The sequence below is a fragment of the Myxocyprinus asiaticus genome, chromosome 5, assembly GCF_019703515.2.
Source record: "Myxocyprinus asiaticus isolate MX2 ecotype Aquarium Trade chromosome 5, UBuf_Myxa_2, whole genome shotgun sequence".
NCBI classification, from domain to species: Eukaryota; Metazoa; Chordata; class Actinopteri; order Cypriniformes; family Catostomidae; genus Myxocyprinus; species Myxocyprinus asiaticus.
In genome coordinates, this window is record NC_059348.1 from 67,151 (window position 1) to 89,546 (window position 22,396).

Below are 22,396 nucleotides of genomic sequence, written 5' to 3' on the forward strand. Positions count from 1 at the left end.
CATTTGAGTTGATAAAGGTGATGTAGGGGTCTGTGCACTCTGTTTCCAAAAGACTGAAGGAGACTTGGAAGTTTAGATTTTCCCCCGGATCTTTGGATCAGGACAATTTGTATTTATACAAGTGGTTGTGTGGCGTGCGGTCAAATCTATAGATAGAAAAAATGATCACCGCAGTTGTTACTCATTTTATTCTTATTTTGCCAGTGATCATCTGCACAAAAAAACTGGCTCCTGCACTGGCTATTGTGTGCAAATTCACAGTATTTGCAGGACTAATTTTTCCTAATAGAGAAAATGGAAGAATAGACATTTTATCTCTCTTTAAAAAAAAAAAAAGAAAGAAAGAATATTACGTTTAAATGCATTCTTAAGTAAACATGACATTTCTATCTGACCATTGTTTACATATGTGGGTTGAGATTGTGAGAGGGCTTTAGCAGGTCTAAATGTTTCTCCCCAGTTTTAATAATTTGTAAACAATAGCCCTAAAATGTTAAAATTATTATTAGTAGTATTATTATCAAAGCATAGTTGATTAAACATTGTTTGTTAAGAGTGTAAGTCATGTTTGTTTTTCAGCCAGATCTAATGAAGGGATTTATGGCCAGACCCTAAAAAATTATAATTCAATATACAGTATACCCTGTGACTATTTTAATATGAATAAATGCATAGTATTAAGGGTGCTTTTTAAGTAACATGTCACTTGCAATGAAAGTGTTCGCTAAGATAAATATGGAAAAAATGTCAAGTTTTCATCTGGATAATCTGAGCTCTGCAAGAAAGTAGTTGAAGAGCCCTGGTCTACAGTATGTGTGTTATCCCTCTGATGGACTGGACTCCTGTTTAGGGTGTTCCCCTGCCACATAGGCTCCTGTGACCTTACATAGGATAAGTGGGTGTATCATTATGTGCCCTCCAATGATGAACGGCACATAATGATAAATGCACTGATAAATTTATTTTTTCCCCCACAGTTTTCAATCACCTTTTTGCCTTTACTAGTTCAAATGAATTTTTTAAAGTTCATATATTCCATGTAGTCTTTCAATTAATATGAGCTCATAAAAGCTGCATGTATTATAATTAGTGAATAACTGGAAAATTCTTGTAAAAATCATTTTATATGAATTTTACCACAGGACACTGTTTGAAATTACTAAAATAAAAATGATTAAATACATTACTGCCAACAAAGGCCTTTACTAGCCAACCAGCGGGGACCACTGCTTCTACGTGTACTTCCTGCATAAATTTGTGATGGACTTCAAAGACACTTAATCATTAATCTTACAGTTCAGTCAATATCCTTTAGTTTTATACATTGCCTACCAATCTACTCAGTTTACTTCCTTAAAACAAGACTTGTATTACATATAGATAACTAATATTGGCATTATAATCACAATGTTTATCCAGAAGGGAAATGGCCCCCACAGTGAGTCTGGTTTCTCCCAAGGTTATTTTTCTCCATTAACCAACATCTTATGGAGTTTTGTGTTCCATGACTTTTAAAGATGTTTTTCAATGAAACTGCTCAATGAGGACTATAAGACATTAACAAAATTACAACATGATTTTCTGTAAAGTTACTGTGAAATGAAGTGTATTGTGAAAAGTGCAATACAAATAAATACATGACCTTAACAAGAAAAGTGAAGAAATCTTTAATGCTGAAGTTATAAATGTGTTATGCAGCAATTCAAAACCAAGCTGGTTACACTGACAATATAACAGAAATGAATCCAAACATCTCCATGTTAAACAGTTGCAGATTTTCTTCATCTCTGGAAACAAAGAACACAAAACAGAACATTGAAATTGCTGTGTTAACACAAGATTGGTTCCAGACATAAATCTCCCATAACATAAGGTAATGAATCCTTAAAAAACCAATCAAATTATGATGAAGAATGATGCAGATGAGTACAATGCATAAAACCAACAAAAATAAATTAATTGGTCAATACTCTACTAATATTTGCAATGACATGTTTTCCTGAATAAACACTTTAACTGTATATAGGCTATGTTTCGTTTAATTTAACAAACAGGATCATTTATAATCTATTTAAAGGTGAAGTGTGCATTTTTTCTAGCATCAACAATGAAATAAAGACAACAGGTTTCCCTAACACTCATTCTCTCTGCCATTTGTCAATCCAACAGATAGTTCTGCCCCAAACTTAAGCCATTAGTTGATTGGCACAGCATTACTATGTTGGGCTGCTCGAACGAACAGTTGCAATGTTTTTAAAAATGTCACAGAGCCATTTACTGACAGATACTCCACAGTTTGTCTGAATAAGTATTTTACAATCGAAATCGAAAAGGACACGCATCACCTTTAAGTTCTTTAGGCAGTCTGTGCGAGCACAAAGAAATGGCAGTAGTGTAGACACGAACCTGCTGAGAGATCCTGCAGTCGGCAGCAGCTACATGTTGTGTTAAGCCCTGCATGTGCTTAACAGCACGCCTCCTGTGGAAGTGTAAGAGCTCAGGTCCTCTGCTCTATAAAGAGACTCACGTCTGCACACACAAACACAACACACACCTTTAATACAGGAAACTTCAGGGAGAAAAGAAGCTATCCAGTGGAGGAATTACTCAGATAGATAGTGACCTCCTCAGATAAAGGTTGGAGATGCAGCCTTTGAAGGAGTCTTTGCCCAGGAGGATGTTTGGAGAATCCAATCCAGATGAAGATTCTGTCAGTTTCTTTCCAACATCATCTTCATCAATTTGAAGTTCAACGCTGAAACAAAGATGAACATTAATATAAAAAAATGATAAGTGCTTATTTGCTAATTAAATGTCTATGACAGGAATGTAACCAGTATGTACAGCTACCCAGGAACCATTTTTTTGTCAGATGGCTCTGGACATACTTTATAAAATATAAACACTCCTTAGGTCATCTGACTTTAGTTCAGTGTCTAGACTCACAATGAGAGAGGTTAATTGAAAAGCCCAAAATGGGATTTAACACAAAGCTGTCTTTTTAACAGCTGTGTAACTTTGTTTGGCCATTTAAATATTACAAATCCAAAAACTCCAGAGTATGTGAATATGGTCTATTTAGCCAAGATGGACCACTTGTATTAAAGTGAATGGGAGAAATTGGAATGGCCAATATGGCAGATGTGGAAAAGGAAATCCCGCCTTACAGGTAAAAGAGCCAATCACTTTTTAGATACAGACATCACCTGTCAGTCAACTCAAGAACGCACATTGTTATCAGATTTTAGATCTTTGATCGGTTTTTACTTTTGTGTACTTTTTTTGTCCATTATTTGTTTTAATTACAGGTGGGTTTGGCCAAACTAAGTTGAGATTTAGACGAAATGGAGTGAGACTATTTATAATTTGGCTGGACAATCAAAACAACTTGAAGCCATTTTACACTCTTTTATTATTGCTGTTGTTACTGCAGTTTAGCTTGGTAGAGCAGTGTGCACTGAAAAAATATATTTTGTGTTGAAGTAAATATAGCAGAAAAGATAAAGTACTTTCTACATTGAGTGAGTTAGTTTAAGCATGAACTTGAAAATATTAAAGGGTTAGTGACCAGAACTCTGAAGGTCCAAATATCACAAAATCAGAATAAAAGACTCATAAAAGTGGTTTAATGCATCCTCATGTATCAATCCTAAATTAGAAAACCTTGTCATATTTATTTGCTAATTGTAGTCAGTTTTACAGGTAAATAAAATAAGTACATTTTACTTAACTTTTTGTGGCTAAGTATGTTAATAAAGGATTGAAATGCTAGTACACTTTTAAAAGCATGGCTTAATTTCATTGCTACATTGCATGAATAAAATGTACAAACAAAGAGTGAGTCAAATTTACTTGAAACAGAGTAAACTTTAAAAAGTAAACTTTACTTGAGAATTTGTTATTAAAGTCACCTACAATTGTGTGTAGCATTTGTGGCATAATATTGATTACCACAAAAATTTATTTTGACTAGCCCCTCCTTTTCTTAAAAAAAAGAAAAAAAAAAAGAAAAGAAAGCCAAAATCTGTGTTCCAATTAGACACTTACAATGGAAGTCAATCGGACCAAGTTATATCTAATTTAACAACTTCGACCATGATGATGTAATGTTAACAAATTCTAAAACGACTGTAAAAATGACAATTGAATCAACTTTACAGCTCAAATAATCCACAAGTTTTAACAGAAGAATTAATGCAAGTGCTTTTATAAAATTATAAACTTCACATTTCTGTCTTAAAAACCTCCAAAATTGGCCCCATTGACTTCCATTGTAAGTGCCTCACTGGAACACAGATCTTTGTTTTTTTTTAAAGAAAAGGAATAAAAGAATATTACTTTAAATGTATTAGCATTTTTCTGGGTAGAAATTGTTTTGTAGGATTCTTTAAGTAAACCCCACTCCATTTTTGTGTGTTGTCAGTTAAAACAAGATGCACTGTACAACCTTTAATGTTTGCAAAACAATTTCGAACTGAACTGTTTGTTCAGGCAAATTAATCTTACCGTTGACCTTGTCTGAACACAGTGACATAATGCCATTCACCATCCTGGTACTGTTTAGTAGATTTCCAGATGTTGCCTTGGAATTTCAACACCACGTGCCCGTTCTCCAGGGAAAGCTCAATGTGATTATTCTATCAGAGAGGAATCACAAATTATGTCAGCAGTGTTGAAGATACATAAAGAGAAAGTGATGTGTTGTTGTAGACTGTATATGTGTGTTATTGTTGCCCTTCAAAGCTAACATGCCAACAATGAGTCTGAGAATTACAAGTGTTTTGATTGTCCAGCCAAATGTGGATTATATAATAGTCTTAATCCATTTTCTCTGATTATGACCATAGCTTAACCAAACTCGGCTGTCTAAGAGACCCGAGTTCGGGTTTGACTCAAAATGTGCTGTTCCTGTGTTTTGCCTTTGCAGGGCTATATATAGTGTGCATATATATATATATATATATATATATATATATATATATATATATATATAAAAAACAGTGGAAGATATATGTACAGCGTTGCTGTTCTGCAGCAGTAGACCATCTGGTTCTGTACTCCTGAAGCCGAGTGAAAGGTTCACATCTCCCTCCAAGGTAAAGTCTTCAGGAAGTTTCTCTAATGCACTGCCTAGAATGAACTCCGCTTTCCTCACCACCTGAAAAGATTTTCCCGTTACACATCGGGATGTTTCATGGTCATTTTTAAAACAGAATTAAATAGACAAAATACATGAAGATGAAATTGATTACCAGTGACTCTTGAGAGCAGCCTCTGCCAATCCCTACTTTCTCCTTGATCTCTGGAATTACACCAGCAGCTGTTCCGATTTTCACACAGCCTTTCAGAGCAGGAGTAGTGATGTTGTATCTAAAGTAAAATCATTCACATTCAACAGTTATTAAGAAACTCATTAGACAGCACTCTTTTTATTTTCTCCCCTTTTTCTCCCCAATTTGGAATGCCCAGTTCCCAATGCTCTCTAAGTCCTCGTGGTGGCATAGTGACTCACCTCAATCTGGGTGGCAGAGGACGAATCTCAGTTGCCTCTGCGTCTGAGACCATCAATCCACGCATCTTATCACGTGGCTTGTTGAGTGTATTACCCCGGAGACATAGCGCATGTTTAGGCTCACGCTATTCTCCACGGCATCCATGCACAACTCACTATGTGCCCCACCAAGAGCGAACCACATTATAGCGACCACGAGGAGGTTACCCCATGTGACCCTACACTCCCTAGCAACCGGGCCAATTGGTTGCTTAGGAAGCCTGACTGGAGTCACTCAGCACGTCCTAGATTCGAACTTGTGACTCCAGGTGTGGTAGTCAGCGTCTTTACTTGCTGAGCTACCCAGGCCCCCACAAGGCAGCACTCTTGATGCTAAACAATCTTGTGATTGTTCTGAAAAGGTTAGAGTCACATCTACCTGTTATATCAGCTTGAGGAGATGGCATTATGGCTACATTCACACTGTTTTTGGACGATGAACAAAATAAGATTGAAGTGCACATTCTCTATTCTGATCTGGGCAACTTTCATATAGATATCAATGGGAAACATGTTTTGCAGTGTGAACAGTCATGTTGGAATTCATGCATTTTACAGTAAGTGCCATCTAACTCAACATTTGTCATAAATTAAGAGTTTTGTTTACATAAAGAAGATGGAAACCTGATTTTACAAACCTGAAATCCAATTAGTATGTCTTCAAGTAGATTTCAAGTAGATTTTGTCATTCAGCATGCAACTTCACAGTATTGTCTAGAGCTAATGTCTGCTAACTCTTTCTCACATAGTTTCGCATGAATGTGTAAACGCTGTAATGCCTCTGTCACTTGTTCTCTCATGCACCTCGTGAGTTCAGCACCGTATGTCAAGAAAGACATCAGGAGAGGCAAATTTTTGAGTGAAAAAAGTTTTTTTCCACTCTTTCCGCACTGACAGCAACTCAACTCAACTATTTTTAGGATGCATCAACCGATATTGACTACACTGTCTGACCAAATGGATCAGATTTCATCACTTAAAAAATGTCAGTGTGAACAAAACCTTTGGCTTTGTTGTGAATGTAACCTACAACACAGACCTGTCACGCAAAATCTTGGGTATGCCACCAATGTAGAAGTGCTTGAACTTTTGTGGGATGTCTGTCTTTTTAACCTCGATGCTCCCCACTCGGACAATAAAACCCTTTTCACTGATGACGATCCTCACATCTGCTTCCTGAAAGACAGAAGATGTTTCAAATTCAATTTCAGTGCCGAGACTAGCCACGACTATCAATATAAAAGCAAAAGCCACCATTATTGTGCCTCACCGGAGAAAGGCTTGATTTCGTCTCACTTTTGAGTGGCTCCAAAATATTATTTTTCTCTTGGCCACGCACAACAACATAACCTCTCTCCAGAGAGATGCTGTAGAAAAAGTCCTGAAAGGAAATATAATGTGAAAATGAGAAGGCTCAAAAAACAAGAAATACATTTACACTCCTAAAAATAAAGTCCCCATTAGAATCAAAAAGGGATTTACTTCCTGATGTCGGAAGAGAACCTTTATAAGTTCCACAATAAACGTTTAATTCTCAAATTCTTTTGAAAGGTGTGATTGTACGGGTGCTTTAAAGAATCCAGAAACCAACAAAGTGGTCCAAAAACCTAATAATGGTAAAAAACCATTTAGCTCAACTCATCAACCAAATACAGTTAAAATGGTTGTTGATAAGAAGATGCTTCTCTGCTAAACCTTATTTTTTTCAGTTGACATTCATTTTCATTTCCAAGCAGTGAACCCCTTTATAACACTGAAGCTTTGTGCATCACTGTAAAAATGAAATGACCAAATGTTCCAAACAAATTCTTACATCATTCTCATCTCCTAAATACATCAAAAGAGCATCCTCCAATCGAGTTTCCATTTTCTGGTTGATTATTTTTGTGGCAGGATCCCGTAACAGCAGGGCTTTGGCGTAGCCAGTGCCTTCAAAGTAGTCTGACTCAGGGGTTTTTACTGGGATATGTCTAAGGTAACAGAGAAAGACAAAAATTGGTTTTACAATTTTCATTTTTATGATAAAGTATATAATAAATAAGAGGTTCAGTGACATTCTAATGTAACATGTCCAGTCACAGTGTTTATAATTATTATAATTATGGTTATTTTGACTAAAAACTGCAGGGTGTGAAAATGTTTTCAAAAATAGTGTTCATGAGCTGTGTCCGAAATCACTCCCTATCCCCAATTTAGTGCACTTATTCTTTTTGTAATATTGTCTCAGTGAACAAAAAATTCCAAAATTCTACAAATGTTCACTCATTCACAACCATAATACCACCCACAACACCCATAGTGACATGGTAGAGACTTTTGAGTGGGCAAGAACCACTCGCAAAATAAAAATCAAATTTGTATTATTCAGATATCACATGTTGGGAGCTCACCTCTTGCATGGGGTTTCTAAGTTAATATTAACCGCGTTCTTAAAGTTGTACAGACTGATTAATTTCTCATTGAAGTTGGTGAACTCAATGCAGCCCTTGTATTTGCCGTAGTTGAGTGAGGTCGGTGGCTAAGCAAAAAAGAGAAAGAAAAATGTTGTTTTAAAAAAGAAATATGCCATAACACAAATGTCTGTGAAAGCACCACTAAATGCGAATATTTACCGTGAAGCTGTCCGGATAACCGCCTACATAGAAGACCATGATGTCAGGTCTGAGATCGAGCAGGTTGCGGGTCAGCTGACCCAAGTATCCTTTCGTCAGTGGAGCCTTCGGGTTGCTCGATGTGAACTGCTGTGTGTGAATAACCTCAGCAGCCTGGTAAATTCTAGATGACAACAAATAAAAAATTAAGGTGCATATAGTGGATAAAAAAAGAATGCAAGTTAAATGCCCCCAAATAATCAATATGTTTGGCCCATTTTCCAGTGTAATTTAAAGAGCACACTTGCATAGATGGCCTCAAATCTAACAAACATGTTGATTTGAAAGGGTCTTTAAATGGATATTTGCAAATGTGGCACTTTTTGTAAGATACAACTAGAGAGGGAAAAAATAAAAATACGTCAATTCTATTAATTTATGTGTATAAAACAATAAATACCATGACAATGTCAGTGTCACTTAAGTGCTGAAGTCTATAATAAAATATGTCCAATGCATTTGTCCTCCTAACAGTCAATTTTACATTCATACTGAGTGTTACTACCTGTGAATGTCAATTTTGTCAAAGAAGGCCGGTTCAGACGGAGACTCTGTGATGTTGGTTGTCTCTATGTCGTACTCCTCTCCGTTGAGCTTATAAATAACATGCAGGATATTCTCTCTGAGAGCCATGCCAAAGTAGTCTGAAGATGCCTGCAAGAACATTCAGTGAAAGCATTGAAGGCCTGCTGCAATGTTCATAGATTTATCTTTAAGTTTAAGTTTGAAGTCTTTAAGTTGTATTATTTTTGCATTGTTTTTTTCATGTGCTTATTTAAGGTCAAAGTACGCTTCAGTTTTCCATGTGCCGTTATAGCTCGCACCCAGTGTGTATGATGTAAATTTTGTCATCAGCATAGACTGCGTGGTCTGTATACAGCCAATTTTTTCTAGCACGTCAGAGCACATCGTCTGAGCATGTGCCTGGGATTGAAGGTCATGCGTTGAATACGTCCATACTGGGCTCATAGTCAATGGGGTATATTTTCAAAGGCTAGAACACGCAACTGTGTGCGAGCAGTGTTGGGTGTAATCTGATTACAAATTAATTAGTCACTGTAATTTAATTATACTTTTAGTCAAAAAGTACAACGCAGGGGGTCACGTGATGCCATGCGAGGTTCGGCCATGATGTGAACGGCGAGCTCTGCGCACTTTGCTAGTTTTAATACTATGTTAAAATGTCATAAACCGGTGAGATTCGATGCACTCTGTTCCATAACTGTTCTAGGAGGACAATATGTCAAAGAATTCAAAAACCTCGGGCTCTGGAGACATTAAAAGGCACTTACATGCTCAAGCTGATACCCCTGAGAAGGCCGCAATCCCAGGACTCGATTTGGTTGGGGAAGTGCGGGAAATTCAGCGAGAAATGTTGAACATGTCGGCAATGCTGACGAAGTTTGTTGCTGACTTGGAAGATCTTGCTGTAATACGTTGATCGATCACTGCCATGGAGACAAAATTCACTGAGGTGGTCACAAGAGTGGGGGATGTCGTGAAATGGATCGATTATCTGGAGTCATTGGAGAGGGAATTAGCTGCTAATCCACTAGCAACCAAGATGGATTTGGAACACGTCTGGGAGAAATTGGAGGACATGGAGAACCGTAACCGGCGGAATAACGTACGAATCGTTGGAATTCCTGAAGCCGAATCTGAATCTGCTTGACATAACAGGCCATCAGCTGGAAATCGAGTGAGCTCACAGGGTTTCAGCTCAGCGATCCGCTGAGGAAGACAGGCCTCGTTCAATTCTGGCCAAATTTCGGAGCTCATCCAATAAAGATCTAGTGTTGAGCGAGGCAAGGAGTAAAGGAAGGCTTTTTTGGACGAACCACAGCATTTCCTTGTTTCCAGAATTTGCGAATTCAACAAGAGAGAAACGTGATTGATTCAAGGAATGCAAGAAACTCTTACATCAACGGAAGGCCACTTCCGAACTTTTGCACTGATTTTCCCGGCCAAGTTGAGAATAGATGCTAAGGATGGCCGTAAAACATTCACATGTCCCCAGCAAGCGATGTCCTTCATAAAGTCAATGGAGTGAGTAAGTTATTTTGTGATACTCACGTTGTAGCCGAATGGACCGACTCACTGAACATTCACTTGACTGTTCGAGGAACTGAGCGCCTTTTTGTTTCTCTTTGTGCTGGTTCCGCCTAGTGGCTGGAGTTTGTTTTGTGGAGTAACACTCCTTTGGGACTGTTGAGTGGATGAATCTGCACGTTCTTTGTGCTTATTAGTGATGGGTCCTTCATGAATGATTCCTTCATTTTGAACTAATATTTTATGTGACAGAAGAACGAGTAGTCTCAGAGAGTGATTCATTCATTTTGTGTTGGCACATGTGCAACCTCCTTTCGTTTGTTACGTGAAAACCGCATAGGCACTGTACTGGAAACAGAAATTATTAGTTTACATTTCAACTCATCTGGTCCGAGTCGTTCGTTCTTGATTTTGGAGGTGACCTAATTTTGGTTATTGAAAATTTAACATTTTAATTTAATTCTGCTCAAATGAACGAAATGAACGAAATTACTTGAATAAAGATTCATTCATTTTGCTTAATGAGACTCAAAGATTCAGTAGAATGTCAGTAAAATGATCCTATCTTCCCATCACTAGCGCTTATGCCTCCTATTGGCTGGAGTTAGTTTTGTGGAGTATTACTTGCAAGACACTGGAGTGATTAGGTCATTTGTTGCACTCATGTAGCAGCCGAATGGGCTAGCTCACTGAACATAAGTTTGACTGTCCGAGGAAACTGAGCGTCCCCTTTTTTTTCTTTTTCTTTTTGTGCTGTTTCCGCCTAGTGGCTGGAGTTTGTTTTGTGGAATAACATACTTTCGGGACAGTTATGTGGATGAATCTACACGTTCTTTGTGTTTATTCCGCCTATTGGCTGGAGTTTGTTTTATAAATTATCTTTTGTTGTGTAACTCTTGTCTCACAAAATTTGTATAGAAACACTGGACTTGAGCAATCTGACGACAAAGTTCTCGCAGGGGCTCTCGTAGGCGTGCATGGACTGTTTGAGTTTAGAGAGATGGACGCCAGTCGGCGCTGTCGTGCGTGGGGTTAATGCGCATGTTTTTCTTTTTTCTGTTTGTTTGGTTCTGGGTAAGTTCGGGGTTTGATTGTTGCACTAATGTTGGAATGTAGTCTTTATCATTTTGTTTTTGACACACAATCTATTTTTTTTTCATATGTCAAAATGTCAGATGTTAATATGAGTGGATTGTCTCTCTCCATGTGGAATGTGAATGGGTTGGGGCACCCCATAAAAAGAAGGAAGGCTATTTCTCTTCTTAAGCGTAACAAATATGCTATAGTGTTTCTTCAGGAAACGCATCTTTCCCCGCAGGAAGCTGAAAAATTTGGGAAGATATGGGGTGGACATGTTTTCTTGAGTGCTGGCTCAAGTATGATCAGGGGAGTCATTACACTGATAAGTAAGCATCTACAATTCAAATGTCTCAAACAGATTAAATTTAAATTAGGAAGAGTCATTATTGTTTTAGCAGAAATTCAGGGGCAAAGTCTTATTTTGGCTAATATTTACGCACCTAACATTGATGACCAGGGCTTTTTTTATAGATCTGGAAGGGATGTTGCAAGCCGCTGGCACCCCTCATGATATAATACTGGGAGGAGACTTTAATCTTTTGATGGACTCAGTCCTTGATCATAGTAAAGCAAAAGTGTGCAAGCCTCCTAGAGCAATATTGACGCTTCACAGGATGTGTAAAAATCTTGATCTTACAGATATTTGGAGACTTTTGAACCCATCTGGTAGGGACTATACATTTATTCATCAGTCCACAAGATTTATTCTAGAATAGATTTTTTTTTTAAAATCTAAGTCCCTTATTTCATCCATTGTTGATTGCTCAATTGGAAACATTTTAGTTTCAGATCACGCCCTGGTGAGTTTAGAGGTGCTGCCACAAATGGAGAAAAAGAAATCGTATTGTTGGCACTTTAATGTATCCCTTTTGCAAAATCCTGAATTCCAACAAATGTTAAAGGCTGAAATCAATGTTTATATCAAGACCAACTGGTCCTCAGTATCCTCTGTGGGGGTGGCTTGGAAGGCACTTAAGGTGGTTCTTAGGGGCCGGATCATACAGTATGCCTCATTCACCAAAAAATCCAAAGCAAGAAAACCTGTGGAGTTGGAAGGGAATATTAAAAGTGCTGCTGAAGCACCGAATGTTGTCTGATGGCCTCAGAGAATTGACATGATTGAAATACAGATATAACAATATTTTGTCAGGGAAGGTGGAGTTTTGGCTATTCAGAACAAGACAGTCATACTTTGAGTCGGGGGACAAGAAGGAAAACTTCTGGCTAGATATATAAAACAGAGAGAGTCTTTTTCTACCATTTCCTCAGTGAAATCTGCTGGTGGTGAAATATTTACCTCGGCCATTGATATTAATAATGCTTTTAAATAATTCTATCTTGATCTCTATAGTTCCACGTCTTCGTCTACTGATGAGGATTTTAGAAACTTTGTGGAACCATTAGAACTTCTTAAACTGACGGCTGAGCAAAAAAATTATCTTGATTCTGAGATAACCTTGGAGGAGCTTGGCAAGGTAATTAAGGCCTTGCCTACAGGCAAGGCTCCAGGGCCAGATGGCTTTGTCGCTGTGTTTTTTAGATCTTATGCTACAGAATTTTCTCCACTTTTGCTAGAAGTTTATACGGAATCATTAATGAATGGAAAGCTTCTGCCAACCATGATGCAAGCCTGGATCAGTCTGATTCTTAAAAAGGACAAAGATCCAAGAGAGTGTAAGAGTTACCGTCCAATATCTCTGATCCAGCTAGATGTTAAAATATTGTCACAAATTTTGGCTAACCGACTAAGTAAGGTTATGGCATCTCATATACATATACATCAGGTGGGGTTTATTCGGGCCATAGCTCTTCTGATAACAGGCGTTTCATCAATATCAGGTGGTCAGTGGCAAAAGATCAGACTCCGGTCGCTGCCATCTCACTTGATGCCGAAAAGGCATTTGATATGGTAGAATGGGATTATATTTTTAAGATTTTGGAAATGTACGGGTTTGGGAATACTTTTATTGGTTGGATTAAGTTACTTTATAGACACTCTGTAGTGGCGGTACAAACAAATGCATTCATTTCAGATTATTTTACTCTGGATAGGGGCACCCGGGCAGGGTTGTCCTCTTTCCCCATTATTGTTCTGTCTTGCCCTGGAACCATTAGCAGCTGTGATAAGAAATGAGGATGATTTTTCAGGGGTGGTGGCGGGAGGTGTGGTGCATAAGCTTTTGCTTTACGCAGATGATATCTTATTATTCGTCTCCGACCCTACTAGATCTATGCCATGCCTCCACAGAATTATTAATTCCTTTTCTTTTCAAATTTCCTTCTAAATCCGAAGCTTTGGCTCTAACAGCATACTGCCTGGTAACGGCTTTTCAGCTGGGCGCCTTCCAGTGGCCCAAACAGGGCATTAAGTATTTGGATATTTTATTCCCAACAAATGTATGTGATTTATTTAGAGTTAATTTTGACCCTTTAATAAAAAAGTTTTCGAGTGATGTGGGCAGGTGTGCTTCGTTACATTTATCTATGATTGGGAAGGTTAATGTTATTAATTGTAATGAATTGTATTCAAAAATTCAACTACCTGCTACAGTCTCTCCCTATTGATGTCCCCCTTTCTTATATCAAGCAATTTGATTGCATAGCAAAGTCCTTCATTTGGAATGGTAAACGTCCCAGATTGCATTTCAGTAAGTTACATTGACAAAGGTGGGCTAGGCCTACCCAAGATTTATTTTTATTATTATGCATTCGGTTTCAGATATTTTACTCATTGGTCGCTTCCACCTGAGAGAGCCCCTACCTGGTTTTGTATTGAAGAAGAAGTTTTTGCCCCTATTTCGCCATTGCAAAGCCTTTCTATTAAACTAACCGGAGAAGTTAAGTTACACCCCTTTATCTCGCATTTGAACTCTGTATGGACTGAAGTGTCCAGAGTGTTTAATTCGGACATTTATTTAAATGTTGCTTCGAGCATATGGCTGAACCCAAAATTATGTATTAATAAGTCCCCTTTCTGCTGATCAGAGTGGATTGTGAGGGAGGTTAATATACTTTGTGACCTATATGAGAGTGGAGTGTTGAGATCTATTGAAAATTTGGTTCAACATTTTGGGATTCTCAGATCTGTTTTTTAGGTATTTACAGCAGCACCACCTGCTCTGTACTATTTTTGGGAGTAGCATACACCCCCTAAAGCGGCAGATACTCTGGGAGTGGTGATTACTGCTTTTGGAAAAGGTCATGATGCATCAGTGTATTACTCGCTGTTAATTCAGAGTCTGGGGGACGGAGCTTCAACTTCTCTCAAGAAATTATGGGAGAAAGATTTAAACTTGGTATTGGAGGAGGGAGTGTGGGCTAGGATTCTAAAAAAACATCAAGTCTGCATCTAGAAAGGCAAGGGGTGCGCCTTGTGCAATTCAAGATTTTACATCGATTCTATTGGACCCCCTCTAGATTGTATTGGCTTGGTATTAAAGACACACCCACCTGCTGGCGATGCCAGTCAGAAGATGGAGACACAACCCATGTTTTTTGGTGGTGTGTTAAGATCCAAGAATTTTGGTTGAAGGTTCAGAGTTTTGTGTGACGTATTGGGCATTCGGATTCCAGACAAATTGTTTTAAGGGGATGGAGGTCGGCTGGAGTGCCCCCATTTCAGGAGTGGTGCATGGAGATGGGGAGGGTGGTGGCTTTTGAGGAAGTGTAATTTAGAAGACTGGGTAACTTGGATTTGTTTGTTGGGAAATGTGGCAACTATTTGGAGTTTTGGGCAACTAGTTGGAGGGCTCTTCTGGAGGGGCAGTGGAGAGAGAGGTATAGATATAAATGTGTGTGATTATTTTATATATATATATATATATATATATATATATATATATATATATATATATATATATATAGCTTTATTTGTGTGTGTGTGTTTATATACTCGTGTGACCATAGGAATGTTTGTTGAGGGTCAGGGCGGGGACTGGGAGGGGGAGGGGTAATAGTGGGGGTTAAATGTTGATTCTATGTATATATGTTTTGCTTTTCTTTATTTAGTGTATGAATCAATAAAACATTTTAATCACAAAAAAAGTACAATGCATTATATTTTAAATTCTTGTGATCACATCACAGTTACTGACTTTTAGTTAAGTAATTACAAAAATGGCTCAGGAAATTTCATTTTGATAAAATTCCTAGCACCAGTTGTTTGCAGATGACACCTGCTTTGATACCAAATGAAATGACTTTCAAATGTTAGAGGCTCGACTGTAAGTGTCCAAATACTTTTTGGGTCATTGTACATTGTATTGTGAGTGTGCATCTGTACCGAAGTGCTTGGAAATCAAATAGCAGCTGTTACAGTTTCTGCTTAAGTACACAACTAAACCTGGAACAAAATGCTTAAAAGATGCACTCTTGAAGAGATTTGGGCAGTGACAGATGCACACTGATGTTGATACACCATGTGGATACTGTTTTTCTCACTGATTATAACACAGGAAATCACACTCACGTCTTTATTGCCGAGGTAGAGCACAAACTGATTGTCTTCGCTCTTTCTAATGTCGTCCCCGCGATTGGGGGGTTTCTCGGGTCTTTGAAGGGAAAGGGTGAGAGTGGTGTATGCCCGCAGGTCATCGATGTCTCTTGGGGGACGCAGCTCCACGTGTCCGTTACCAGTGAACTTCATAGGCACAACAATCTGCAAAAGATTTCACACATTAACTAACTAAAACTAACTATCGAAAAAGGAACTGCATAAATAAAAGAGATAAGACTTATTTTTAGAGAATAAATCTTAAATGAAGTTTATTTTTCTTGTACCATATGTAGGCAAAATTGTGTTTTTTCTAGTTGATTTTGATGCAAAAATGTATGCCTACAAGAAGAACAAACTATTTGCCAATAGGATAAGAAACATAAACTAAATTTAAGATGTATTCTTTGAAAAAATAGATTTTTCTATTTTTCTTCAAATGTGTTCTACTGAAGAAAGAAAGTCATACACACCTGGGATATCATGAGAGTAAATAATGAGAGAATTTTAATTTTTAGGTGAACTAACCCTTTAAAAAAATAATTTTTGCAATACACTTCCAAATATACTATAAAAATATAGCTGCAAGCAGCAATTTAATGGTGTTCAAGCGTTTAATGCCCATTAAGTACATATGTAACAGATATTAAGCATTAATTAGACATTCTGTTAGCAGCACCTAAAACAACAATAAATTGCCTTCATTTTCACAACCATCAGAAAAGGTAACACAGAGATATGGGCTTTTTAAACATTCCTGTCTGTTATAGCAGCAACTATTGTATGATCTCCACCAGTTTTAGCACGCTTCTACAGAATCACATATCGAATATGTGTTCTAAATTTGATCAATATCGGATATGTTTTGCATAGACCTTTTGGACCAAGAGACAAATAGGCCTACCAGGTTTCATTCTGCTCCACCTTTTTTAACCTTGTCTAACAGCTGCTGAAAGATGTTTGGTCTATGGTGGCCATGCTTTCAAGGGATGCGACTGTCCATCAGAACAACGTTTCTATAGTTAGAGCTATTTTTAGGTTTGTCATTGTTATAGCACCACCAAGAGGCAGAGATGTGCAATTTTTTTCATTTGTCCACAAAAAGTGTCCCAAATTTGGTGATGGGGTAATGTTTCTGATACAGCTCTAAAAGCAAACAAAAAAAAAAAACAAAAAAAATTCAGAAGGGGCTTTTGTGTTTATCACAGACTTTACTATCTAACTGGAGTGGTGGTGGCATAGTGGACTAAAGCACTGAACTGGTAAGCAAAAGGTTGTTGGTTCAATCCCCACAGCCACCACCATTGTGTCCTTGAGCAAGGCACTTAACTCCAGGTTGCTCCAGGGGGACTGTCCCTGTAATAAGGGCACTGTAAGTTGCTTTGGATAAAAGCATCTGCCAAATGCATAAATGTAAATCTAACTGTTCAGATGTTCATAAAATAACTGCCCCCTATGGAGCAAATCATTGTGTACTTTTTAGAGTTGTCTTGATAACTAAGAGCAAACATGTCTATTTAGACTGAAACTAATTGTTATAACAGAACTGGAAAAAAGACTCACTCTGTTAGCAGCCTCACGTGCTTGCTCAATCAGATCCTTTATCTTGTTAATATTATCCGAAACATTGTTTCCTGAGCTGATCTGAGAGTTCAACTCATCTATTTTATCCAACAGAGATGGAATGGAGCTGCTCACGGTCTTTACTGTTAGAGGAAATGCACAGAGAGAGATAGACGGAGAGAAAGAGAGAGTTGTGGGTTACTAATAAAGTAAACATCTCTTGCTCACTAAAGGATGATTTCAGCATTCATACTCACCAGTCTTGTCCACATCACTGAGAACATTGTCAATATTAGAAACAGTAGGGCTAACTGAGATCTTGTTCACTTCTGTTTTGATGTCATTAAGCTGGTCCATTGTGTCGCTGGTAGTGCGATTGGCTGCTGCTGCTGCTTTCTTGGCCATGTCGATGATGTTACCAATGTCATCTGTGAAAAGACAGAATGAAAACTTCAAGACCCTGCAGAAAAGCAGTTTTAACCAGCCTAAGGCGTTTACTGGACTTAGCAGGTCAACAGTCTGGTTTCCAATGGTCAGACTGGCCTGGATTGATGGTTTTAATGGGGATTTGGGGCACTGTTCAGGTTTAGGCTGGCTGCCCTACTGGCTGTCCAAACAAACCATCTGAACACAAGCTTATAACAAAAATACTCCAAAACTTAAGCCACACAAATGTATACATGGCATTGCATTATAGAACAAAATATCAAACAAATGGCATTTATTTAAAAGCTGAAGTGTTTAACCTTTTTAAATACTTTCTCCAATCCCAGCTTAATATGCAAAGACAATTATAAGTAAGCCATTTGTAGGTAAATCTTCTTTAAAAACCTCTACACACTGTGTCTGTGGGGCTATAATCCTCTATATAGCCTTTGTTCATTTGAGCGACCCATCCAGACTGACACAACAACATTACTCAACCAACGGCGGCAGATTGACGGTGGGACTATCTATTTGTTCAATCAACAGCAGGGGTAGAAACAACAGATATCGTATTAGATAGTACTGAAGACAGAAAATATTGTGCAGATTGCCTTGGCTTGATATTTTGATGGCATTTACACTGTCAACCAATTATTTATTTATTTTTTCACATTTATCTGGCACAGATGGGATCTTGTTGCATGCGTGCAAACAACAACTCATTTCAGATAGGATTTTTCGCACCCAATTTTGACCAGTTTCATATGTGGTTCTAAATCCGACAAAAATAACATTCGTGGCCACTGCATCGAGAAGTGCTCTTTTCTAACCTCTCTGAATTTCCTTTAACTCATCCTGAACAGCGAGCAGCTCCTCTTCCAGAGCTTTCTGTTTCTTCTCAGCATCTTTCAGACGTTCCATCTGGTTATTGAGATCTTTGGTTGCTCCTAAAGTAGAAATAACAATTTCAAATAACCAATGTCCAATTTGCGTAACTCTGTCATTATCATGTAGGGTTTTTGTTTGAGATTCACACATGAAGCAAGCATTACCTTTAAAATCTTTGGCAGCATTTTTGGCCTCTTTAAGTAGGTTGTTGCCATTGTTTTTCAGACTTTTGGCCCTGTTGATTAGGTCTTCCTGACTGACATCCTGCATTAAAAACAATTATCAATTATTCACCAATTTTAAATTTGGTTCCACTTTATATTAGATGTCTTTAACTCTCCTTGGATTAAAACATTATGAATTTAATTAAGTTGTAATGAAATTATTGTGTGCATTAATGTTGTTCTGATAAACTCTTGTGAGATTCACATTAGCTGCTACTGAGGTGGGGTACAGGCTAGGGCTAGGGGTCGGGTTAGGGTTAGCCGTAGGGTGAACAGTGTAATTACAGTTTAAATGTTAATGTAAGTACATGGTAGTTAAAGACACCTAATTTAAATTCTATTCATATATGTCCAATAAGGTGTCCCCAAAAATGATTTGCCACTTAAGTCACACTTAAAAAATGTCTGAACATCATTGAATGTCAAAGAAAGCAAAATGTCATTTGCATGATGGTAGAGCTTTTCTACAATCTAACTTCACCTTTTTGAGTAATATTTTGCAATGAATTTTAAGCAATTGGTGTCCAAATGATTTTAGTGTTCAGCATTTAACATTTAGCATTTAACATTTGACAACCACAAAGTGACACACTTTGTCTTCATTATGAACAGCATTGTTTAATCATTAAACCCTAACAAATTTCTTTTGTGAAATGTTTTGCTTGAAAAGTGTGCTTTTGCCTTCTTTCAGACATTGACACTTGCTTTTATTTTGTTATGTAATGCAATGACATCAGATATTTTTAATGGTGACTTTAGTGTCCAAATACTTTTGGGGGTATCTGCATGTAGTTTTGATATTCAGGAGTGTATATGATACACTTTCTTACACTGAGCGCTTTGTCTGCAGCCTCTTTGGCCTTCTTAGCAGCCTCATCTGCAGCATTGACAGCGTCGGTGATGTTTTTGTATGCCTCTATCACAGAGAGAGCATTCTGCACACCAGAGCGCCCACTCACATTCTGTACAGCCCTGACAATGAGAAATACACCAGCTGAGAAAGATGTTATCTGTGTCAGATGTTCTTTCCTCCAAGTGCAGTACTTTATCATGTGGTAGACTAAGGCCACATCCACACTAATATGTTTTAATTTGAAAATGTTTAAACACCTATATTTTTTAGACACCTATAAGATGGCGCCGCATTTAGCCGCCTCGGTGTGGAGCTTCTTTTGAGTTACATTTTAAATGTTTTCCACTACAGATTACAGAATACATGCTGTAAAATGTCATTTGTATCATATTCCGTTAGATTACTCAAGGTCAGTAACGTATTCTAAATACTTTGGATTACTTCTTCAGCACTGGTAGATTTTTTCACTTGTTTTGACTATAAAAACTCTGCCAGTACAGTAAGACAAAATACACATGTTAAAAATACATTCTCTGAAAAACCGAAATATCTTGTGCAGTGTTGTTTCTAAAGCAAAATAAATCAAATTGATCTTGTTTTAAGGATTTTTAGATATTTTTACAGGAAAACAATACAAAAATTATTATAAAAAATATGATTTTTGCCCTAATATCACTAGAAAAAAGGAAATTATAATCCAACGTGAATTTTCTTGATATAAAATATGATCGTGTCTGGTAACGTGCATGTAAAATGGCTAGAAATAGCATTTTAGCTTAGCGTAAAGCTGACAATTTACACAAGGTTTATTTCTATTTCTTCTGCTCCAAACTTACTTCAAACGTACTTCTCTGTCTGCTCGTATGAATGTAACACATCATAAGAAAGTGTTTCACCGCTGTTCAAATGCACTTTGGATCGCATCATTTACATGTATAAATGTTTTCCATCTGAAAGGACTAAATATTAAATGAAACAAATGACAATAAAATGCAAAGTAATCTCTTCAGTAATCTAAATACTTTTTGAATGTAACTGTATTCTAATTACCAATGATTTAAATTGTAACTGTAGTGGAATACAGTTACTTATATTTTGTATTTTAAATACGTAATCCCGTTACATGTATTCCGTTACTCCCCAACCCTGTATATTTGTGTGTGTATACAGTACAGTACTTTGTGTTATTGTGTATTTTTATATATACGTATATTTTCCATTCACTTTTTATTTTTATTGTATTTTTTTATTTATTATCTATGTCTTGTTGTAGTATTGTTTGTGCACTGGAAGCTTCTGTCACCAAGACAAATTCCTTGTATGTGTAAGGATACATGTCAAGAAAGCTCATTCTGATTCTGATTCTGAAATGCGATTCCTCTACGTTTAAGGTTATCTGTCATCCACACCGGAAAGGTGTTTTGGACACATACTTTGGAAAACAATGACATTAGGAAACAAAAAACAGAGTTTTCAAAAGAAAATCTATTAATGTGGATGCAGCCTGAAGCCTGAGGCCACATCCATGCTAATCCATTTTCTGTTTCCTAACGTCATCGATTGATGATTTCCAAAGCAGTATGCTCTGTTTTCAGTGGTGGTTTCCAAAGTAGAGGTTTCCAAATGAAAATTTATGTGTGTGGATTTGGCTTGAGTCCACACTGAAAATTGGGGATTCTTAATCATTTTAAACCTAGAAAAATTTGTAAAAAAATTACATTTTTGGAAAATTGTAAAACAAAGAAAAGTTATGTGGTAAAATGAAGACGATTGTGAACTATTTAAGGCACTGCAAAAAATCATTTTCTTTTTAAGTATTTTTGTTTTATTTACTGGTAAAAATATGTAAATATCCTGTCAATGGGGTTAGAAAATTTCACTTTGTTAGAAAATGTCACTTTTTTTTTTTATACCAAATTAGCAAATAGTATTTTCTTCTTATAAGCACAAACATTGCGAAATTCTCTTAAATTCTCTTTAAAAAACAAGACAACATTTCTTATTTCATGTTGCTTCTCTAGTAATAAAACAAGACAAAAATACTCAGTAAGAAAAGTTGCTGTGCACTTTTGTATAGAAAGACTTTTTTTTCATTAAAGCACAAAAGACGCTCTTTGGAGCATTCTCAAATCATGCTGGATGACATGATCAAGTTTTGATGCCAGCTCGAGTGCATGCTGCTGTTAGAGCAAAAGGTTGACTTACCAAATACTAAGACATTCTCTTTTCAATTCAGCATTTCACTCAAAGTGTTATGCTGATAATACGAATTGTAATTCAATATACATTATTAAATTAGACAAATGCATTTTCAATAGACTTTTGGACTCTTGATTACAGTGATACAAGGGAACATTGATTGCAACACAGAGGAATACCAGTTTCAACACAGGGATTAGTGTAAGTAATAAAATGTCTCACTCTTGGAGCTCTTGTGCCAGTTTGTTCAGATTTTTTGCATGTTCTTCTGCTTCTTTTACAATGTTATCTTTAGCTGCTGCTTGAGAGATGGCTGGGATTTTCTTCATGAGTTCAGTCTTTGCACCATTGAGTTCCGCTGCGAGCTGCTCATACTCCTGCAGGAACACAAGAGCCAATGAAATCACCAAAACTGCTGCT

The 22,396-nt window shown here is 37.2% G+C and overlaps 1 protein-coding gene across 1 annotated transcript in view; it reads right to left on the reverse strand.

The window, feature by feature from the left end:
* Positions 1–1,589: 1,589 nt before the first annotated feature.
* Positions 1,590–22,396, reverse strand: part of si:ch211-241e1.3 (laminin subunit alpha-3) — a 40,852-nt gene continuing 20,045 nt past the window's right edge. The window contains exons 12-30 of the mRNA XM_051697467.1: positions 22,199–22,353; positions 19,755–19,896; positions 18,865–18,964; positions 18,643–18,759; positions 17,644–17,814; positions 17,387–17,529; positions 15,800–15,988; positions 8,708–8,856; positions 8,164–8,326; positions 7,942–8,069; positions 7,365–7,521; positions 6,822–6,932; positions 6,591–6,727; positions 5,253–5,370; positions 5,018–5,158; positions 4,507–4,637; positions 2,624–2,755; positions 2,407–2,529; positions 1,590–1,787 (exon numbers count right to left, since the gene is read on the reverse strand). Of these exons, the coding sequence (XP_051553427.1) occupies positions 2,448–2,529; positions 2,624–2,755; positions 4,507–4,637; positions 5,018–5,158; positions 5,253–5,370; positions 6,591–6,727; positions 6,822–6,932; positions 7,365–7,521; positions 7,942–8,069; positions 8,164–8,326; positions 8,708–8,856; positions 15,800–15,988; positions 17,387–17,529; positions 17,644–17,814; positions 18,643–18,759; positions 18,865–18,964; positions 19,755–19,896; positions 22,199–22,353 (2,466 nt within the window). The 3' untranslated portion in view covers positions 1,590–1,787; positions 2,407–2,447. The remainder of the gene's footprint in view (positions 1,788–2,406; positions 2,530–2,623; positions 2,756–4,506; positions 4,638–5,017; positions 5,159–5,252; positions 5,371–6,590; positions 6,728–6,821; positions 6,933–7,364; positions 7,522–7,941; positions 8,070–8,163; positions 8,327–8,707; positions 8,857–15,799; positions 15,989–17,386; positions 17,530–17,643; positions 17,815–18,642; positions 18,760–18,864; positions 18,965–19,754; positions 19,897–22,198; positions 22,354–22,396) is intronic.